The 19,058-nt window shown below is 29.7% G+C and overlaps 1 protein-coding gene and 1 pseudogene across 2 annotated transcripts; one reads left to right on the forward strand and one right to left on the reverse strand.

Moving 5' to 3' along the window:
- Positions 1-3,263: 3,263 nt before the first annotated feature.
- LOC120091813 (sugar transport protein 13 pseudogene) lies at positions 3,264-6,757 on the forward strand (annotated as a pseudogene). The gene is made up of 3 exons (XR_016524512.1): positions 3,264-3,402; positions 5,092-5,542; positions 5,641-6,757. The product of XR_016524512.1 is annotated as a sugar transport protein 13 pseudogene (transcript).
- Positions 6,758-10,290: 3,533 nt separating this feature from the next.
- On the reverse strand, positions 10,291-17,357 carry LOC120090703 (cytochrome P450 87A3-like). The gene is made up of 4 exons (XM_090306994.1): positions 17,154-17,357; positions 16,781-17,060; positions 10,778-10,900; positions 10,291-10,381 (listed from the first exon to the last, which is right to left on the reverse strand). The coding sequence occupies exons 1-4, from the start codon at positions 17,338-17,340 to the stop codon at positions 10,291-10,293; spliced, it is 681 nt and encodes a 226-aa protein (XP_090163120.1). The 5' UTR covers positions 17,341-17,357.
- Between the last annotated feature and the right edge of the window lie 1,701 nt (positions 17,358-19,058).

Here is a 19,058-nt window from a genome sequence, read left to right on the forward strand (position 1 = left end):
GAGATGAGCTAGGACAATTGTTGAAGATGTTGTGTTCGAGAAGTGTTCTAGATGTTGTTTTGATTTTATTTCTTTTATGTATTTGTGATATGAATGTTTATCGACTTCGTTTGGATATTGTAATTTCTAGTATTGACTTCGTTTGGATATTGTAATTTTTTTACTTGTTATAAAACGGACTTCATTTTCGTTTATGTGAATCTTTATTTGATATAATATGTTTTACAGGTTTTCGGATCAAATTTTAAAAAATTACAAACGATATATTACAAACGACACATATAGGATCCCCTGACGCACTCTAAAACAGCGCCGGGAGTTATGGTGGAACTCGAACGCCTATGTGGTATTGGGAGTTAAAGGGAACTCTCGACGCCTACGTGGTGTCGGGAGTTATGGGGGAACTCCCGATGCACTACAATGCATCGAGATTTCCCCCATAACTCCCGATGTCGTTTAAAAGTGCGTCGGGAGATCCTCTCCCGACGGGTTTCTCTTGACCAAACTCCTGACAACCGCTTATGCGTCGGGAGATCCTCTCCTAATGAATTTTCCACATTTTTTCAACGAAATGTGACGTCGGGAGAAGTCAAATTTCCTGTAGTGAAACTCTTTGTATAGGACCACCACGCTCGCATGTCTCCACATGAATAGTCAGGATCTACCATCTGTAGTCGTTCACACCACTTGTAAACCTCTACAAAGCTAGTCGTATCTGTAGTATAACCAGGATCAGGTATCCTTCCTTAATCCTTATACTACAGATCTTTTTAGGTTATCACTTAAGGCATGATCCTTTTGCATATCTCATATACATGCTTAAGGTTACATACAATTACCATGGAGCTTTGTTTATTGGATATAAGTAAATACAAAATAAAATAACTCTTATTTTATTCATAACAATGTGTATAGTTTACAAATCACGAGACTCCGGGAGAATTAGGACATTAATCCTAACAAGCTAATCATTTTGCAGTCCAATCTTATACACACTCTTTGTATAGGATACTCCTACTCACACGTTTCTACATGAACGATTAGGATCATATTGTTTGTGACACTGTATAATTTTTTTAAACAATTACAAAGTGGGTCATATCCGTAGTGACACTAGGATAAGATACCTAACCTTATCCTTATACTACAAATCATTTAGGTTATTACTTAAACACGATCCATGTATGTCAACCACATACATGCTTAAGTTACATAAAATAACCTTGGATCTTAGTTTATTAGATTAGGTTAATGCAAACTAAATATTTAGTAAAACAACTTCTTATTTTATTAAATATATTATTCGTGTGTAAAAAATTACATATTACAAAACCCACGAGATTTAGGGCACCGACCTAAACACCGACATCATTTGATTTAATCATAGAAAGAAGATGGAAATAACTCTAAAATATAATGTCATAGATTGATAGAGGACGAAAAAAAAGAAGAAAACGAGTGGTCATTCGCCCAAAGCGGTCACTCAGATAAAAAGATATGAACTAAAAATTGCAGTACAGGATAGCATCGTGGCGCTTCACCATTCTTCAACGATGTCTTGTGGCGCTGCACCATTTTTCAGCGTTGTGTGAAGAGCGTCGTGTCCCAGCATTGTAAGGCACCGCGATGCTCTCGCCTGGGGGGACTTCTGTCATTTTCACTCTTGTTTGAAGCCTTAGATGCGCTTTTTAGCTCCTAATTGCTCCAAATTAATGACGCGTAATGCTCCGGAATGCTTGTATTACTCAAGATTCTACAAATATAAGCATTTAAGCATATTAAGTATCATTAATGGGTAGATTAGAGGTAGTAAGATAGTAGATTTTCGATGCTATTACGGAGCGTGCTCAATCATATTGCATCTGAAAATTACGTTATATTGTTACTATTACAGTTACAGTGACAATTATGGTTACCACTATTGTAACTGTTCTAGAGAAAAAATTGTGTTGACACATTTATTGTGTTATCCTTACCGCTACGTTTGAACCCTCAAAGGTAATGATAACGGTAACAATAAATGTGTCAAAAGTCACAATTTTAAGTAAATACAATCAATAGCAATCCAATTACATTTATAATTCAGAATCATTACAATTGATCCATCAATAGAATTCCATTACGATTATACTGATTTTCATTATGATTTGGTAAACATATCCTTAATTATAACAACAATAACAACAACAACAACTCTAGCTCTAGTTTGTTTTGTGTTCTCCTCTGTAGGGTACAAAATCAATGGGTATGGTTGATTATTAAGGCTCCGTTTGGTTACTATTTCATTTTTAGTTTTCGAAAGTTGAACCTAATTTCTCCTCATTTCTTAGAATGGTTTATTTCTTTCTTACGTATATTGGTTGAATTCTTAGTCATATTCCAAAAACAAAAACAACTTTTTGAAAGTTACTTGTTTTAACTTTCAAATTTTGGCTTGTTCTTTTTAAACCATTGATAAAAATTAGATAATAAAGGAAGAAATTTGGTAATGAAAAGAATATCTATAGGCTAAATTTAAAAAAAAAAAATGATTACCAAACGGAGGTAAATAAATCTTTCCAAAATTCACTAAATTAAATTCTCATCTGTGCATGATAAAATAACATTTTTGTTAGATGCAAGGTGATAATAATAGTGTAAAAATGATCACCATTTTATAGAACAAATCTTCTCATTGTGGCTTGAAAAATGGCAATTTCCCTCTCACTATTCTACTCTTAGACACTTGATGGTAATAGTTGAAACAGTAAAAATAGGAAAAATTCCTTAGTTTGTTCATGGAAAGTTGCTAAAAAAGGTAGGTATGTACAAGAATCAGAAAGAAAGAGAGTAATAAATAAGAATCTAGAAACAAAACATTCCGGGATTCATAGAGCAAACAATTAAGGTTATAAGATTGAATTAGATAGAGGGTACTTAATTAAACGTGTAATTGGAAGCGTTCTATTTCAAGTTGAAAGAGGTTTAATTTTTAATAAATTTAGATTGTTGTTCCATGAGTGGACAATGGACCGTAGAGATGGAAAGACAAAGATGAATAAGAGGAAATTGGATGATTTTAAATGTGTTGTCTGAAATAGAGAAATCCATCCTTAGCCAATTTACGTCCTAAAATTTAGCACTACTGCTTCTAAATCACCTCCCTCCCAATTCAACTTTCTCACAGATTTTTTTTTTCCCCTTCTTTTTATTGCAAATTACGATAATCATTAATCCAAAATCAGGTGGGTCAATATTCGTTGTTAGCCAAGAGAATTCAATTGATGGGTGCAGCGGAGTTTGCAGTGGCTCCGCAACCTGTTTTCGTGGAGTTTAACGCCAAGATCACTCCTGTTGTTATCTTTTACTCTATAATGGTTTCCACTGGAGGCCTCATGTTCGGTTATGACATTGGCATTTCTGGTAATTTAGGGCAACATTCTAGCTTTTTCTATACATAAACAAAAACGTGCTTAATAATTATTTTCTTTTTTACAATATATATATATATATATATTTAAAGTTAAAATATCATTTCCATCTCTATATTTTTTTATTTATCAAAACTTTTTTGATAATTCAAGTTCAATTTACATTGTTTTTTCTTTTTTAAATTACCTTTCGGTTATAAGCAAATAATTTTCTGTTTGATACCACTCAAATTATAGGTATCATGTATAACATTTTTTCCATCACTATTCTAGAATTTTAGTTGATATAGTTGAAAAAATATACAAAAATGAAAACAAAATCATAAAAACTAATAAACTAACGAAAAATATTTAGGTGTATCTCAGACATCTATTTATATACATCCACCAAATTGTCTAATTATAATTTGCCATGTGGCAAATTTTTCTTATTTTTTTTAAATATTTTATTTTTTTAAAGTGTGTGATGAGAATGAGATGCAAAAAGATGAGTGTTGCCCATGATATGTCTAAGTATTGCCCTTAAATTTATAAATAAGTATCTTACATTATAAGATCGTTTTAACGATATTTTTATTATAAAATATCATGTCCAAGTTGATGATGTTTTGCCAATGTTTTTATTAACATCTACGCATCCCTTAGTTGTTACGTCATATGAAATTATAAACATAATACGACTGAAACTTAATGCATATTCATTAATCATTATATTATTAGAGTGAGTTTAGCTCAATAGTCATTGACATAATCTTTCTTTGTAGAAGTTTGAGGTTTAATCTCATATCCCCATAATTGTTGTTCTAAAAAAATACTTTAAGAGTGATGTTAGGTCAAAAAGAAACGCGGGCATATATTTTGTAAAAAAAAAAAAAAAAAAAAAACTTTTTAGTCCTATGTGTTTGGGGGTTTTTGGGTCTAGTTTTTATTTAATCCCTAAGTTTCAAAATGTTACAGTTTATCGTTTTTACGTTTTGAGTTTGATTCAATTTACCCCTTAAATTTTTAATAGATTCTATCAGTGTCTATTAGTGACATTGATAGACACTGATAGAAGTCGTCTGATTCTAAAATTTTGCTATATCAAATAAATATTTTTAACAATTTTACAGTTTGAAATTATTTCCCTTTTTAGAATATTACAACTTTACCTTTGAGATTTGAGTTTTTTTTTTGTTCCAATTTGGTACTTAGGTTTCAAGATTTATACTTATGACCTCAATTCTTTATTATTAAATACTCATTTTAATTTTTGACATTAATATTAATTAACTTAAAAAGATTAAAAAATTTATAATTAATTTAGTTTCACTAGTTTTTTTAATTACTATTAAAATTAATTTAAAATTTCCAATAGTTTAAATTAGTTACAAGACTATGGCAAATACTAAAGTAAACATTTAGTAGAAAAATAAAAATTCAAAACTGTAAATCTTAAAATAAGATCAAATAAAAGCAAAACTAAAATTTCGTAACTAAAATGATAGGATATTAAGTTTTAAATTGAAATCAAACTTGAAACTTTAAAACTAAAACCATAATATTTTAAAAATAGAAATTAAAAGAAAATTGAAAAAGAAAAGACTTTTTTTTTTTTTCCTATTTTGTATTAAAGTAGGAGATGTGTATTAGTTTGGTAAATGGTTTAATGAAGTGGAAAAATGGGACATGTTTTGTGTAGGAGGATTAACGTCAACACCTTCATTCTTGAAGAAATTCTTTCCGTTGGCATTCGAAATGGCCCAAAAACGAGAAAAAGAGAACAACAATTACTGCAAATACGAAAATCGAGGCTTACAAGTCTTCACCTCTGCTTTATATCTCACCGCTTTAACTTCCACTTTCTTAGCCTCTCACACCACCAGACACATGGGTCGCAAGAGAACCATGCTTTTCGGCGGACTTTTCTTCATCGTCGGAACCATTCTCAGCGCCGCCGCCTCCTCCTACCCCATCCTCATTCTCGGGAGAATCTCTCTCGGCTGTGGCGTTGGCTTCGCCAGCCAAGCCACTCCCCTCTTTCTCTCTGAAATAGCCCCCACCAGAATCCGTGGAGCTCTCACAAATCTCTTCCAATTCAACGTCACTCTCGGCATTCTCTTCGGCAATTTCACAATTTATACTACATCCAGGTAATCTTTTTTTCTTTCTTTTTTTTTTAAAAGAAAAACATTCTTACATTAATCAAATTTCAAACTTTTTCAATCTGTGTTGATCGATTACATATCAGGCTTCAAAACGAATGGGGATGGAGGTTGTGTCTGGCTTTAGCAGGGGTTCCTGCTCTGCTTTTTACTGTTGGAACAATCTTGGTGGAAGATACTCCCAACAGTTTAATCGAACGTGGGCATTTGGAAAGAGGAAAATTGGCGTTGATACAAATCAGAGGCACTGATGATATCGAAGCGGAGTATTTGGAGATTGTGAAAGCAAGTCGTATTGCTCAAGAAGTAGAATACCCATTTGCTGATCTTCTCATGGGCCAAAACGGTCCACCATTAGTTATTGCAATTATGTTTCAAGTCTTCCAACAATTCACTGGAATCAACGCAATCATGTTATACACTCCACTTCTTTTTAAAACATTAGGCTTCGGCAACAATGCGCCTCTATACTCTGCTATCATAACAGGGGTCGTTAACGTCCTTGCTACATCCATCTCCATTTACTCCGTGGACAAGATCGGTCGACGAATGCTGTTATTAGAAGCTGGAGTTCAAATGTTCATCTCGCAAACCATCATCGCAATTATACTTGCGCTTAAAGTCCAAGATACTACAAATACTTTGTCGCACGGGATGGCGATTGTGGTTGTGTTAATGTTATGCACTTTTGTTTCGTCTTTCGCTTGGTCTTGGGGTCCACTTGGATGGTTGCTTCCTAGTGAAACTTTTCCATTGGAAACGCGATCTGCTGGGTTAAGCGTTACGGTTTGTGTTAATATGATGTTCACTTTTTTGATAGCGCAATCTTTTCCATCGATCCTTTGCCAAATGAAATTTGGGATCTTCTTGTTCTTCTCTGGTTGGGTGTTGGTGATGTCGTTGTTCGTGTTCTTTTTGCTGCCGGAAACAAAGGGTATTCCTATTGAAGAGATGACGGAGAGGGTGTGGAAACAACACTGGTTTTGGAATAAATTCATGGATGATGGGGTTCAGGAGAGTGAGGATTCAGATTAAACTGTACTATTGGTGAGTACACAACAACTATAACCTTCCATTTCATTTCTTATTTTGTTAGTTAGCTTCCAGTTTTGGGGTAGATTCTACTATCATGTAGAATTTACAAAAAAAGAAATTATGGAGCATAATCTTGACATTGTATATGGTCCTTGTTCCACGATATTTGTGTACATAATGGATTATAATAAGGGTCCGCACAATTGTAATAAGAAAAATAGTGGGTAGCACATTTTTGTTGTGTTTTCCACTAAATTGTACAAATTATAGAAAATTATTTTTATTTCTCTTTAAAAATATTTTAATTCCTTTTTTATGTGGGTGATGAAAGGATGATGCATAAAGATGATTACATCTTATGATGCACTCAAGTATTATCCTAGCAACGATAGTAACTCCCATTAGTAAATTTACGATCTAACCTTATTTTTTACGTTGGCTAAATAGCAAAATAAAAAGTTAAATCTCATTTTCAATTTTTCTGTTATTGTTATTTTATTCTCATTATTCGCATGTAACAATATATTATATCTGTTATGCTCAATACTTTTCGTATATCAATCAGTTGAAAAATAGAAAGGGGTTGTTTGGGGTGCAGAATTGAGATAGAATGTCTGCATTCATATGTTTTTGGAATTCATATATCTGTATTTAGGGTACAGAGTTATTTGGTCTGAGTTCATATGTTTGTACAAAGTTCATATATCTATGTATCTGATATAGTTTTTTAAAATTTTTTTTATTCAGTAATATGCTTTTATAGTTATTATTTTTATTTTGAAACTTTTTTATTCAATAACTCTACCCATCTTTGTTTGAATATAATATAGATTGAAATTTTTTCCTTTTAATTATAAAAATTTTTCTTTTTGCTTCTCTCTCTCTTTCTTTCCTTTTTTTTTTTTTTTTTTGGCAATGGACAACAATTAATGCGTTGCATTTCTTGTAGAAATGTGTTTAAATAAAATGAGAAACCAAAGTGAAATAAAAACTTTTGATTCTTACTAATTTTTCTAAATGAATTTCATTATCATATTCTTCTTTTTCTTCTTATTGATGCTCTATATTTTTACTATATCATGAATTTTTTAAATTAAATCTCTGCCATCATCTTAACAGCAAATGGAATGTCACCATATTTCTTCAACAATTTCACTTTTTCTTCTAAATTTGGAGGATCATCAGGAAACAAATCTCTATTGTTCACTAATTTTTGTTGGAAAATATTTCAAGATTTTTTTTTTTCATTTTATGGTTTTCTCTTTGTTATATGTTACATACTTTTCAACTACATACATAATTTTTGTCTAAATATCTTTAACACTCATTTGATATGTCAACTCAATTAAATAATCTTTTTATAATTCTTGCGTATAAATATTGCACTTAATCTAGATAAAATAATGTTTTGTATATAATCAACAACCCTACAACATATTTTAGCAGTCATCAAGTCTTATAGTAATCGGAAGTGGTTGCCGAAGTTGATTATCAAAGATGATTTTTTTTGGAGTTTGTAGTCGGAGGTGGTTGTCGGAGCCTGAAGATGGTTGCATAAAAGTGTATTGGATTTGGTTGTCGAAGTTTGTCATCGGAGTTGGTCAGGCGAAAGTAATCGTCAAAGTTGATTATCGAAGATGATTTTCGCTAGAGATTGTAGTCGGAGGTGACTGTCGGAGCTAAAAGTTAGTCGCATAAAGGTGGTATTGGAGTTGGTTTTCAAAGTTTGTCGTCGAAGGTGGTTGTCAAAGGCCGAGTTGGTCGTCGGAGTTGCTTGCTCAAAGGTGATCATCGAAGGTGATTTTTATCGGAGTTTGTAATCGGAGTTGGTCAACGGAGTTTATTGTCAAAGCCAATTAGTCGTCAGAGTTGGGTCACCGGAGGTGGTTTTCGGAGGACAGAATTGGTTGTCAGAGTTGGTCGCACGAAGGTTGTCGGAGCTTGGAGTGGGTCGCCAGAGCTGTCATCGGAGGTGGTTGTCGGAGTCCGGATTTCGACATCGGAATATCATCGGAGGTGGTTGTTGAAACCTGAAGTTCGTCACCGAAGTTGTCATCGGAGGTGGTTGTCGGAGTCCGAAGTTAATTCTCAGAGTGTGACAGTTGCTAATGGGTAGAGCCACTGAAAAACATAGGAAAAAGGGAGAGTTGGGGTGAGTTGGTAAAATATACAACTCAACTCTACCAACATTTAAAGTTGGTGGGCCAAACAATGAGTTGATATATTATACCAACTTAACTCAACTCATGTTGGTGAGTCAAACACCCCCAAAATATATTAGTCAAACTAATATACATAATATTAATTATATTAGTAATAGAATTTGTAAACCAAAATAAAATATCGATAAACTAAATTTATTAGCCAACATGTTCTTGTGCACACTTGTTATATTTGTGTACTTAAATTTGAATATTTGCTAATACATTATCATAAACTTATAAATGATTCCATTTTTCATGTTGAAATATTTAGGCCCTGTTTGATAACCATTTTGTTTTTGAAAATTAAGTCTATTGACACTATTTCCACTTCCAAATTTCTTCTTTTGTTATTTACTTTCCACCAATGGTTTAAAAAATCAAGCCAAATTTTGCGAACTAAAAAAATAGCTTTCAAAAAGTTGTCTTTGTTTTTAGAATTTGGCTAAGAATTCAACTATTATACTTAAAGATATACATCATTGTAAGAAATGAAATAGGCTTATTATTTATAAACAAAAATAGAAAACAAAATGGTTACCAAAGAGGACCTAGTCTTGGTAACCATTTGATTTTCTTTTGTTTTTGTTTTTGAAAATTAAGTCTATTCCATCTACATTTCTTACTATGGTTTGCATCTTTAGTGAGTATAATGGTTGAATTCTTAGCCAAATTCTAAAAACAAGGACAACTTTTTGAAAATTACTTTTTTTAGTTCTCAAAATTTGGCTAGATTTTTTAAACTATTAGTGAAAAGTAGATAACAAAAAAAGAAATTCAGAAGTAGAAGTAGACATGACTAAATACATTTTCAGTGCTTAAAGAAACCAAAAATGTTAAAGTAAAGAGCAACATTAACTATTCCTGAGCCATTATTGAAATATCTACTTAAACAACTTAATTGTACATATTAGATATCTCTAGATTTATTTAGAAGATTGTAAATAAGTATATATATCAAAAGAAATACTATAGAAATATCCTAAAATTTCTTTAGGAACCAGGAATCGTTAGAGAATTCCTTTAAATAAGGATGAATCTCATAAAAATATCTGATAGCTTAGATCCTAGAAAACACAGAAAAATTTCTATTATTTGATTTTCAAGGATCTCACACCTAAATAGGGGTTGTATTCCTATTTGTAAGACAAGACAAGAAAGGAAGAAAAGTTGAGTTAAAAAAACTTAGAAGTAAGAAAAAGTGAGAAGGGTGAATATTGAGAGAGTGAAAAAACATTTCTTTCAAACGTGTTCATATTTGTACTTTCTTAATAAAAGTTTCTTTCTTCCCAATTATTTATCTTTTTCTTTCGTGTCAATTTCTTCAACAAAGAACGTGCATTTAAAATGAGTTATACAACTTAATCAAATGCAATTGAGAATTGCATATGTTCCTCATTTCTTTGTGTTGATAATTAAAGACTGATAATTATTAATTATGAGAGTCTATTATATTACTAAATCAAATATTGATAGAGCAGATCTTTACATACTTAGCTTCTATTCTTTCTTCACAATCTCAACGTGAAAGCCATCAGGAAACTGTACACCTGGGGTTCGAACAATATTGCCTCCTTTAATTTCCTTCAATCTAAATGTAAAAAAAGTGCCATACAAAAAAATCTACATTAAATCTCTCGTACACTATTATTTTGATACACTGCGTACAAGAAAAATAGTTACAAATATAGCAATCAGACTGAATGTATTAATAACACAAAGTAAAAAAATGTAGATCTAGCTCTCAGTGTCTTTCAAAGATAAACTTTGTTGATAGGATTCTATCAGCGACGGAGTCTATCCCTAATAGGAGTCTATGAGTTATAAGCTCTATCACTTATAGATTTTGTTATATATGCAATTATTTAAAAATATTACTATACACTTAATTAAAAGTGTTACCTATTGTAATTACCTAAAAAGAAATTTTATTGTTTATTTAATTATTTATGCATAGTTTAAATAGGTAATAAGAGAGATTAATTACGTGTAGTTGGTAACCAAGTTATGGAGAAACATAGCCATCTGCATTTTGGCAAAGTCTGCACCAATGCAAAATCTCATTCCCCTACCAAATGCCATGAAATTCTTCGATGCCCCCATCACATCTCTGCTTATTATTATTAATTAAACATTTTGAAAATGATTTCAGATGACAAAACTAAAATATTTATAAAATATAATAAAATTTCAGAATATATCAAAGATAGATATAGATAGACATTAATAAACACTGATAGACATCTATCACTATCAATCAATGTCACTGATAGACATTGGTAGAAGTCTATTAGTGTCTATCAAAATAATAGATTTTGAAATTTTGTTATATTTTGTAAATATTTTTGTTCATATTTCTATATTTAAAAATAATCCTTAACATAATATAATAATTAATTTCACAACTATATTTGCATTATAACATCTATACAACTCTTCGAGCCTGTCATAAAGTCTACAAAACTTGTTATACTTTTTTATCTAAAGATTCAGGTTAGTTACGTTTTTTATTTTTTTAAATTCGACATTTTATAGAAAATAAATCTAAAAAGAGGAAAAGAAAAAGATTTAGGAGTGAAGGACAAAGAAAGAGAAAAAAAATTAGAGAGAATAAAAAACCTTTGAAGAGAGAAAAGATGCGAAAAATTATTAGAGAGAAAATTAAGGAAATGGTAGAAGTTAGAGAGAAACAAAGATAAAGTTGCTCAAAAATTTTAAAAAGATAATTACAATTTTTCTAATAAAGTTTTAAGACAAAATAAAGTGAAATAGGATGAGAATTTATAAATATGAAATAATAGTAAAAAAAAAAATCTATTCATAATTACCTAACAAAAAAAATTGAAATAACCTCTCAAGTGGTCGATAGGGAATCACTTCGAGTCATTTTAGAGGTTTCCGAAATCATTTTCTCATCATTCCCAAATATCACAATTTTGAGAAAAAAAGATAATTTAAAGCATGTCAAAAATGATTTTGGTCATTCCAAAATCACTTACAAACATGTTTATTCATTCACGAATTTCATAATCCAACTATGTAAAATTAGATAACAGATCTGTGAATATTTCTAAATAAGAATGTATACATATATATAAAGGAAGAAAACTTGGATGCAACACCAATTAACACCCAATAGAAATGTGTTATGTGATACTTTTTTAATGTTTTTAAAAAATATGATTTTTTTAAAAAAAGTTCCTTGTGTATAAAGGAAGAGAACATGGTATAAGACTCTATCTAATCATTATTCTATATAAAATGTACGAAGATATATATTATTTAATTGAATAAAGGTATCTCCCATCGCCATGGATTTAAGGTAAGTGGGTCAACGTAATTTTTTTTAATCCAAAAGATTGGCTGGAGGACAAACCATAACAGCCCATCCTTACCCATATATAATATAATTAATAATTTAATTTTCACATAATTTTAATTAAGTAATTTATTAGAATATAATGAACTATATTATTTCTTCTTACCCTTAAACTCAAGGTCTCTTTAATGCTCTCCAAAAGATCCCTGGAGCAATATTTGCCAACCTCAATGTTTCGTTCAAAAACCATTAATTAAGTTTTAACTTGTTAATTAATTAATTTCAAACATAACTAGAAAATAATTTTCCAAGTGCTTTCTTCACCTTGAATGTAAATGTCATGGATTTGTATTCATTCCAAGTAATCTCACAACTTTTATTTTTCATCTCCTTCAAAATTCCTTCATGTTCTACCTGATGATCAAGATTTTGCATGCAAATTAAATATGTTAATAAGGAATGTGATGAGATTAAATCAGTTAAAATAATGTTTATAGATGATGCTTAAAAGTCATCTCAAACTCAATGATATGCTTTAAAAAGGAACGTAGCCTTAACTTGTTCAACACGTGGGGATGGTCTATGAGAAATTTGATGGCTAAAGTCAAAGCAATTTCTTGGGTGAGAGCCGAGAGGAGTTCCATCTTTTTGGAGTTCATGTAGAACAAAATCAAAATAATCAATGCGTTGTTTTCTTGGATTTTGCTGTCTTTCTTGTAGCATGTTTTCCAACATTCTCATTACTCTTTTGAAATCTATATCTATATTGATCCATATATATGTATTTTGAGACGTACTCAATTTTAGAAAAAATCAACAATAAACTAAAATTTGGATTAAGTATAAGATTTATTGAAAAGACGTTCAACAACTAAAACTAAATTAGACTAACAAAAGTGTTGTTATATCCCACACCATGGGATGATATTTTTTGAATATATAGTTTACTTTCCTCACCTCAATGTAAACTTTAAATATGTTACTAATTCCATATAATAGAATTCAATACATAAATAAATGATTTAATTAATACAACTTTGTTATATCTTGCGGCCAAGTGATGCTATTATATTATTAGTATTAGTTTTTATTTTTTTCTAGTTAGGTTATTTTGAATTCTTTATTTGAAGTTGTTTATCTGAGCATGCAACTTAAATTGTGTTCATACTCAATTTTTTCTTTATTAAAAAAATAAAAAATAAATCATTTTCAAAAAATAAAAAATAAAAACTGCCCATCATAGTTTTTTATTGACCAACTCTTTGGGTTTCACAAACATAAGTGCAACAAAGGTATTTTCGGCATTTTCTTTTTAAACTTTTTCCTTTTTTTGAATCTAAATAATTGGAATCTTCGAAAGTTCAATTAATGTAATATGGAACCTATACCTCAATCATTAAAAGTTATCCCTCCATTTTTATATAAACGAAGTTAAAAAATTATGCTTTATTTTTAATTATAATCAATAATAAAACATCTTTTGGAATTTCAAGAGTTTTCTGGCTTTTTCTTGTAACCTTTTGTTCAATTGCAGAGATTTCCAATTTTCTTATGGGGACGGGAATCCATCTCGAACGGGACAGAGATTCTCCGATTAAGCGAAAAATGGGGGAGGGAGTAGAAAAAAAAATTCCTCGTGAACTAAACGGGGACGGGGACGGAAAATGTCCCTACCCCCACCCCCGCCCTATTCCCCGTCTCCGTCCCGATTAGTTTCTACATATTTATTTAGTATAGTTATCTAATGTTATTATTATTATTATATAAATATTACATTTAAATTTCAAATTTGATAATTTATTGTGAAAGATATTGAATATGTTTAAATTGAATATTTAAATTTAGATTATATATGTGAATAATTTGATTTATATTTATTTCTTTCTACTATAATAAATTAATTAGCTTTTTGAGGCCAAAATTTTAGTAATTTATCTTTAAATTCATGTAAAACTACCATAATAAACAATTTAGTGATAAAGTTAATTATTTAATTAAACTTGTTCACATTAGTGATTTAAATTAATTGATTTTTTTAAAAAAAAGTAATAGGGAAAAATTCCTCGATGGGAACCCGATCCCCGTGAATTCCCGCCCCGATCCTCGTGGAAAATTTCGCGGGGATGAAGAATAAAATGGAGAGTGGGAATGGGAATGAGGAATGGCATCCCCGACCTCATCCCATCCCGTGAACATCTGTACTTGCATTTTCTTATAACTTGTTTTTAATAAATATTTTTAGAATCTATTATAACAATGAGAAGAAAAACTATGATTATTGTTATTATAAAAGCAACAAATATATCCATTTAAAAGTTTTAAATTGCAATATACTCATTAATTTTCTATTTTTTCTATGTTTAACAAACAAAACTATTATCCTTTATTATTTAAAAATTTTTCTAATGACTAATAGATATAAAAACAATAAATAAACTATTTACTTGCGTAAAGAATAAATATATAAACATGCAAATGCTTCCTAAAATACTATTTTTATAAAAAATCATTGGTTCAATCCATAGTGACCACCTACCTAGGATTAAATATTCTACGGTTTTCTTTGATACTCAAATGTTATAAAGTCAAGTGAGTTGTTCTGTGAGATTAGTCGAGATGCATGTAAGTTGGTCCGGACACTCATGGATATAAAAATAATGTAAACTTTAAATATATAATTAATTTTATTAAATATAATTTAAAACAGAAATAAATTATTGTCAAAGTGAGTCTAACTCTATGATATTGATTTGTCCTCCAATCTAAAAGGTCAGAGGTTTAATCTCCCATTTCCGTAAGAGTTGTACTAAAAAAATCACACAAATAAATTATTAAATTAATACAATTCATTCGGTATGAGGGATATCTTGTGGCCGAGTGATGCTATTATATATATTATTAGCATTAGCTTTTTCCCATCAGGTTACGATGAATTCTTTTTATAGGAGTTTGTTTGTTCTTTTAAGAATATAGATAATTAGAATTCTCATATGCCTGAAATATTACCCAACATTTTAGATGTTTGTGTTTGTTTTGAATTAATAATTTATAAAAATGTCAGGAAAAAATATTTGAATAATATATGTTTACTTTGCTCTATTCATGTATTGAAATATCTTAAGATTATGTGTTATACCATTAATGTTCTTATTAATTTTTAAATATTTATTTATTAATCTAAGATAATTTGAATTTATATCACATGGATTTTTTAATTTAATGTTATATTTATATACCAGTTTTAGATTATAATATCTTTATATGTTATTTTTTACAATAAATTAATTTATAGTTTAGTTTCATTAGGTTCTTATAAAATATTCAATTCTAACTTTTCTTTTTTCAAAATAAGACCATCAATAAAATTGATGGCATTTTAGAGCATATGTCATTAATGTACTTTTAAATAATAAATAAAAAAAACTGTGAAATAAAAACATTAATAAAAAAAATAAGTATAAAAGAAAAATAAAACAAAATTTTCACTAAAAGAATGTCATCCATATGGTAACCTTAGAAATCTATGATTCAAAAAGACATCCAAAATTGGTTAGATGCTACATTTCTAGTTTCCTACAAGTCAAATGGGATATTTTAGGTGTTCATCCCAAAAAATCTTAGATTATCATAAAAGGAACGACCCTTAAAGTATATATCATAGAGTGCACTTATCCTTTTATAACTTACTCTATCAATAACATAGAATTTTTTTTTTTTTTTAAGACCTGCTTAAGCAAAAAAAGAAAAAGATTTTGTCATAGAAGTTAATGAGTTTTTTTTTTTTTTTTTTTTTTTTTTTTTACTCTTGAAATTAATATTTATTCCACAAAACACTATTGAAAATGATGAGTGAAAATGGACAGTATAACAATACTAATGTGTAAAATTAAACATACATAACATCATTTGCAACCATTTTAATCTTGATCTATATAGTACTTTGAAACATGAGTTCAAAATAATATGGTGTACAATCTCCCATTCTTATATTTCCACGTCATTTTACCTTTTTTCATCGTAATAAAAAAATAAAATAAAATAGAACAAATTGAAAAAACTACTCTTAAAATATAATAGTACTTACAATTACACCCTCAAATTTTCAATTGAAAAAAAATAAACCTCAAATTTATGCAAGTGTTAAAATTAGACCTTCTAACTTATATAGTTATAGACCAATAAAATAAAAAGCCCTCTTAAAAAAATTTTATCGTTGAAAGGTTAAAATGAAACTTTTTGAAGTTTAGATCATAATTGTAACTATAAAACGTGTTATTTAACCTTTTTAATATTTATAATTATTTAACCTACTTTAAAAAAATATATGTCTACTTTCCTCCTCGATTTCTTCCATATATTATTAATTCAAAAAAGAAAAAGAAAACCCTGAATAAATAAAAAAGTTACCGGTAAGCATTTGTGAAAAGAGGTTCCAGGAATATCAAGAGAGAAAGAGATCAAACTCCGAATGAATGCAACAAAGTTCTCTCTCAAATTTTTTGAACACCTTTGTGGATCATAACTAATTGATCTCTTTGCAGTAAGATCAAATATCATCTGTATGGAAGCAAATTAGTATTAATAAGGGAGAAAAAAAAAAAGAAAACAAATAATTAAAACAAGTTTATTTCAAACATAAATTTACATTTAACTGTATATTGAGATGCTCATTTCTTCAATCTTGTAGTTACTGCAACTTCAACTTCAAAAATCATATTTTTCAAACTTTCAATTCCAAAAACATTAATAATCATGTTCTTCAAATACTTATGCATAAAACCATACAAGGACCCCACAAATTGTCCTCCAAATATCTTTCGGAAGGTCTCTGGATACCAACAGTAAAACAATTGTTCCTCTTGTTGAAATATAACATAATTCAGTTCAGAATCTGCTGAAATAATTAATGGTTTCCCAACTAATCGTGTTTTGAAAATTGGTCCATACCTGAAACAAAAATACCAAAATTTGAATATATATATATAGATGGTTTCCTAATATACAAAAAAAAAAAAAAGGAAAAAAGAACATTTACAGTAGTTGAGAATTCTGTCTTTGATGAAAGGAGATGAATCAAAAGATGGATTAGGAGCAAAGAACTGCCTTGATTGACCAAGTATAGGAAAACCCATTGAACCTTTTGGAAGTTTTCCATTATATTTGGAATATTTCAAAGCATAAAGCCAAGTTATAACACTAAAAACAACAGTAGCACCCATAACAACCCACATTTTGCTCACCCAATTAATTAAATCATGAGTTTAAAGGTTAAACAAGGAATTAAGAAGTATATGTAGACGATACTTACACAAGAAAAAAAGATCACGAGAGAGAGACGTGCACGTTATGTTGGAGTTCAAAGAAGATTTCGTAATAATGTAATGGTTAAAATACCATTTTGGTTTCTATATTTTGGAGTTTGTATAACTTATGGAACATATTCTGTTCAAGTAATGTCATAATTGATATAATTATATCAATTATAATTATATTATAATTATGTAATTGATATAATTATAAGTTCTCAAACGGAAGGTTAAGGGGGGTGTAAATTGATACATTTATAAAAATGTAAGGTTTAAATCAGATTAGTATAGGGTTTCACTTAATATAATCCTTAAAGTTTTAGGATATAAATTGATATTTTTTTTAAATGATTTTTATGCAAGACAATATGTGAATATGTTTTGAAAATCTATAGTAAAACTACTAATAAATAACAAAAAAATTTTTTAAAAAATCAACAACAAACTAACGTGAGAATTAAATTTAAGATTGATCGAAGGAACGAGGATTCAAATGAGAAGACTTGAACAAACTCCCAACTATGAGGACAAAATTAATATTTTAACCTAATTTAATTTAATACTAAATGGTTAATACCGTTTAATCCTTGTATATAACGTGTGGTACAATCTTACACTTACTTTAAGGACAAGAATTCTCACAAGTGCATTCATTGAGCACTTCAAGTTTGTTGGAAAAACCGTTCACCACAAATTTAGCGGTCAAATATTGTAATAGATGATGAGTGTGAGTATGAAAATTCTCAATTTGTTGATCCCTAACTTTATTTAGATCAATTTAATTGAAAGATATAGAAATTCATATTAGGGTTGCAAAATTTCCCGTGGGACCCCGCCTCAATCGGGGCGGAGAATCCCCGGTTTAACTGGGGATGGGGTCAAACCAGAAATTTTTTTCGGGGTTTCGTCTGGGGACGGGACGAAGATGGGGATGGTATCCCCGCCCTGACCCCTATTTGATATATTTATATTTTTAATATTTTATAAATATATATTTACAATATATAAAATAACTTATTTATATGTATGTTTATAATGTATAGATTTATAGTGTTGTGAAGCCCAATATTAAATATCTAAATTCTAAATCTAAGCTCAAAATTCAAGCCCGTTTTAATCAAATTTAAAATAAAATTTTAATTAAAAAAAATAGAGAATCTCTGTGGGAAATTAGTAGGGGCATCCCTACGGGAAATAGGGAATGGGGCCTCGCGGGGACCCTGTTCCCCGACGGGGAATCCCCGCCCCCGTCCCCGCCTTCAAATGGCAGGGACGAGGGCAGGGATGGGGGATAGGCCCCGTTGCCAACCCTAATTCATACTATGAGGATAAAGTAATATAATGATATATTAAAAAAAAATAGATAAAAAGGATTCTTGTGGTTTACCTAATTGGTTTATAAAAGGGTAATAATGGCGATGGTCAAAAATTGATTTCTATATTTGTAAGTATATTATATGTCATACAAATAAATACTTCGCACATATATGATAATTTTGAAATTTTCGAGTTTATTACTGATACACTCTATTATTACTAATACACTCTATCATTGATAAACTCTCTTTTTTAAAAACTACTTTTTCTAACATATTTCTTACTTTTTCAAATTTTAAGTAGAGGACCTCACATAATTAAAATAA

Source organism: Benincasa hispida, chromosome 11, assembly GCF_027475165.1.
Source record: "Benincasa hispida cultivar pf3 chromosome 11, pf3_genome.v1.1, whole genome shotgun sequence".
In the NCBI taxonomy this organism is placed as follows: domain Eukaryota; kingdom Viridiplantae; phylum Streptophyta; class Magnoliopsida; order Cucurbitales; family Cucurbitaceae; genus Benincasa; species Benincasa hispida.

What these genes read in the sequence shown, in the direction of transcription:
- LOC120090703 (XM_090306994.1), bottom strand. Translation starts at nt 17,340, where the DNA reads ATGTGGGTTGTTATGGGTGCTACTGTTGTTTTTAGTGTTATAACTTGG. An exon ending in GTAACTACAAGATTGAAGAA is followed by an intron (nt 10,901 to 16,780) that starts ATGAGCATCTCA and finishes AATAATAAGCAG; the next exon opens with AGATGTGATGGGGGCATCGA. An exon ending in AACTTGGTTACCAACTACAC is followed by an intron (nt 10,382 to 10,777) that starts GTAATTAATCTC and finishes TTTTACATTTAG; the next exon opens with ATTGAAGGAAATTAAAGGAG.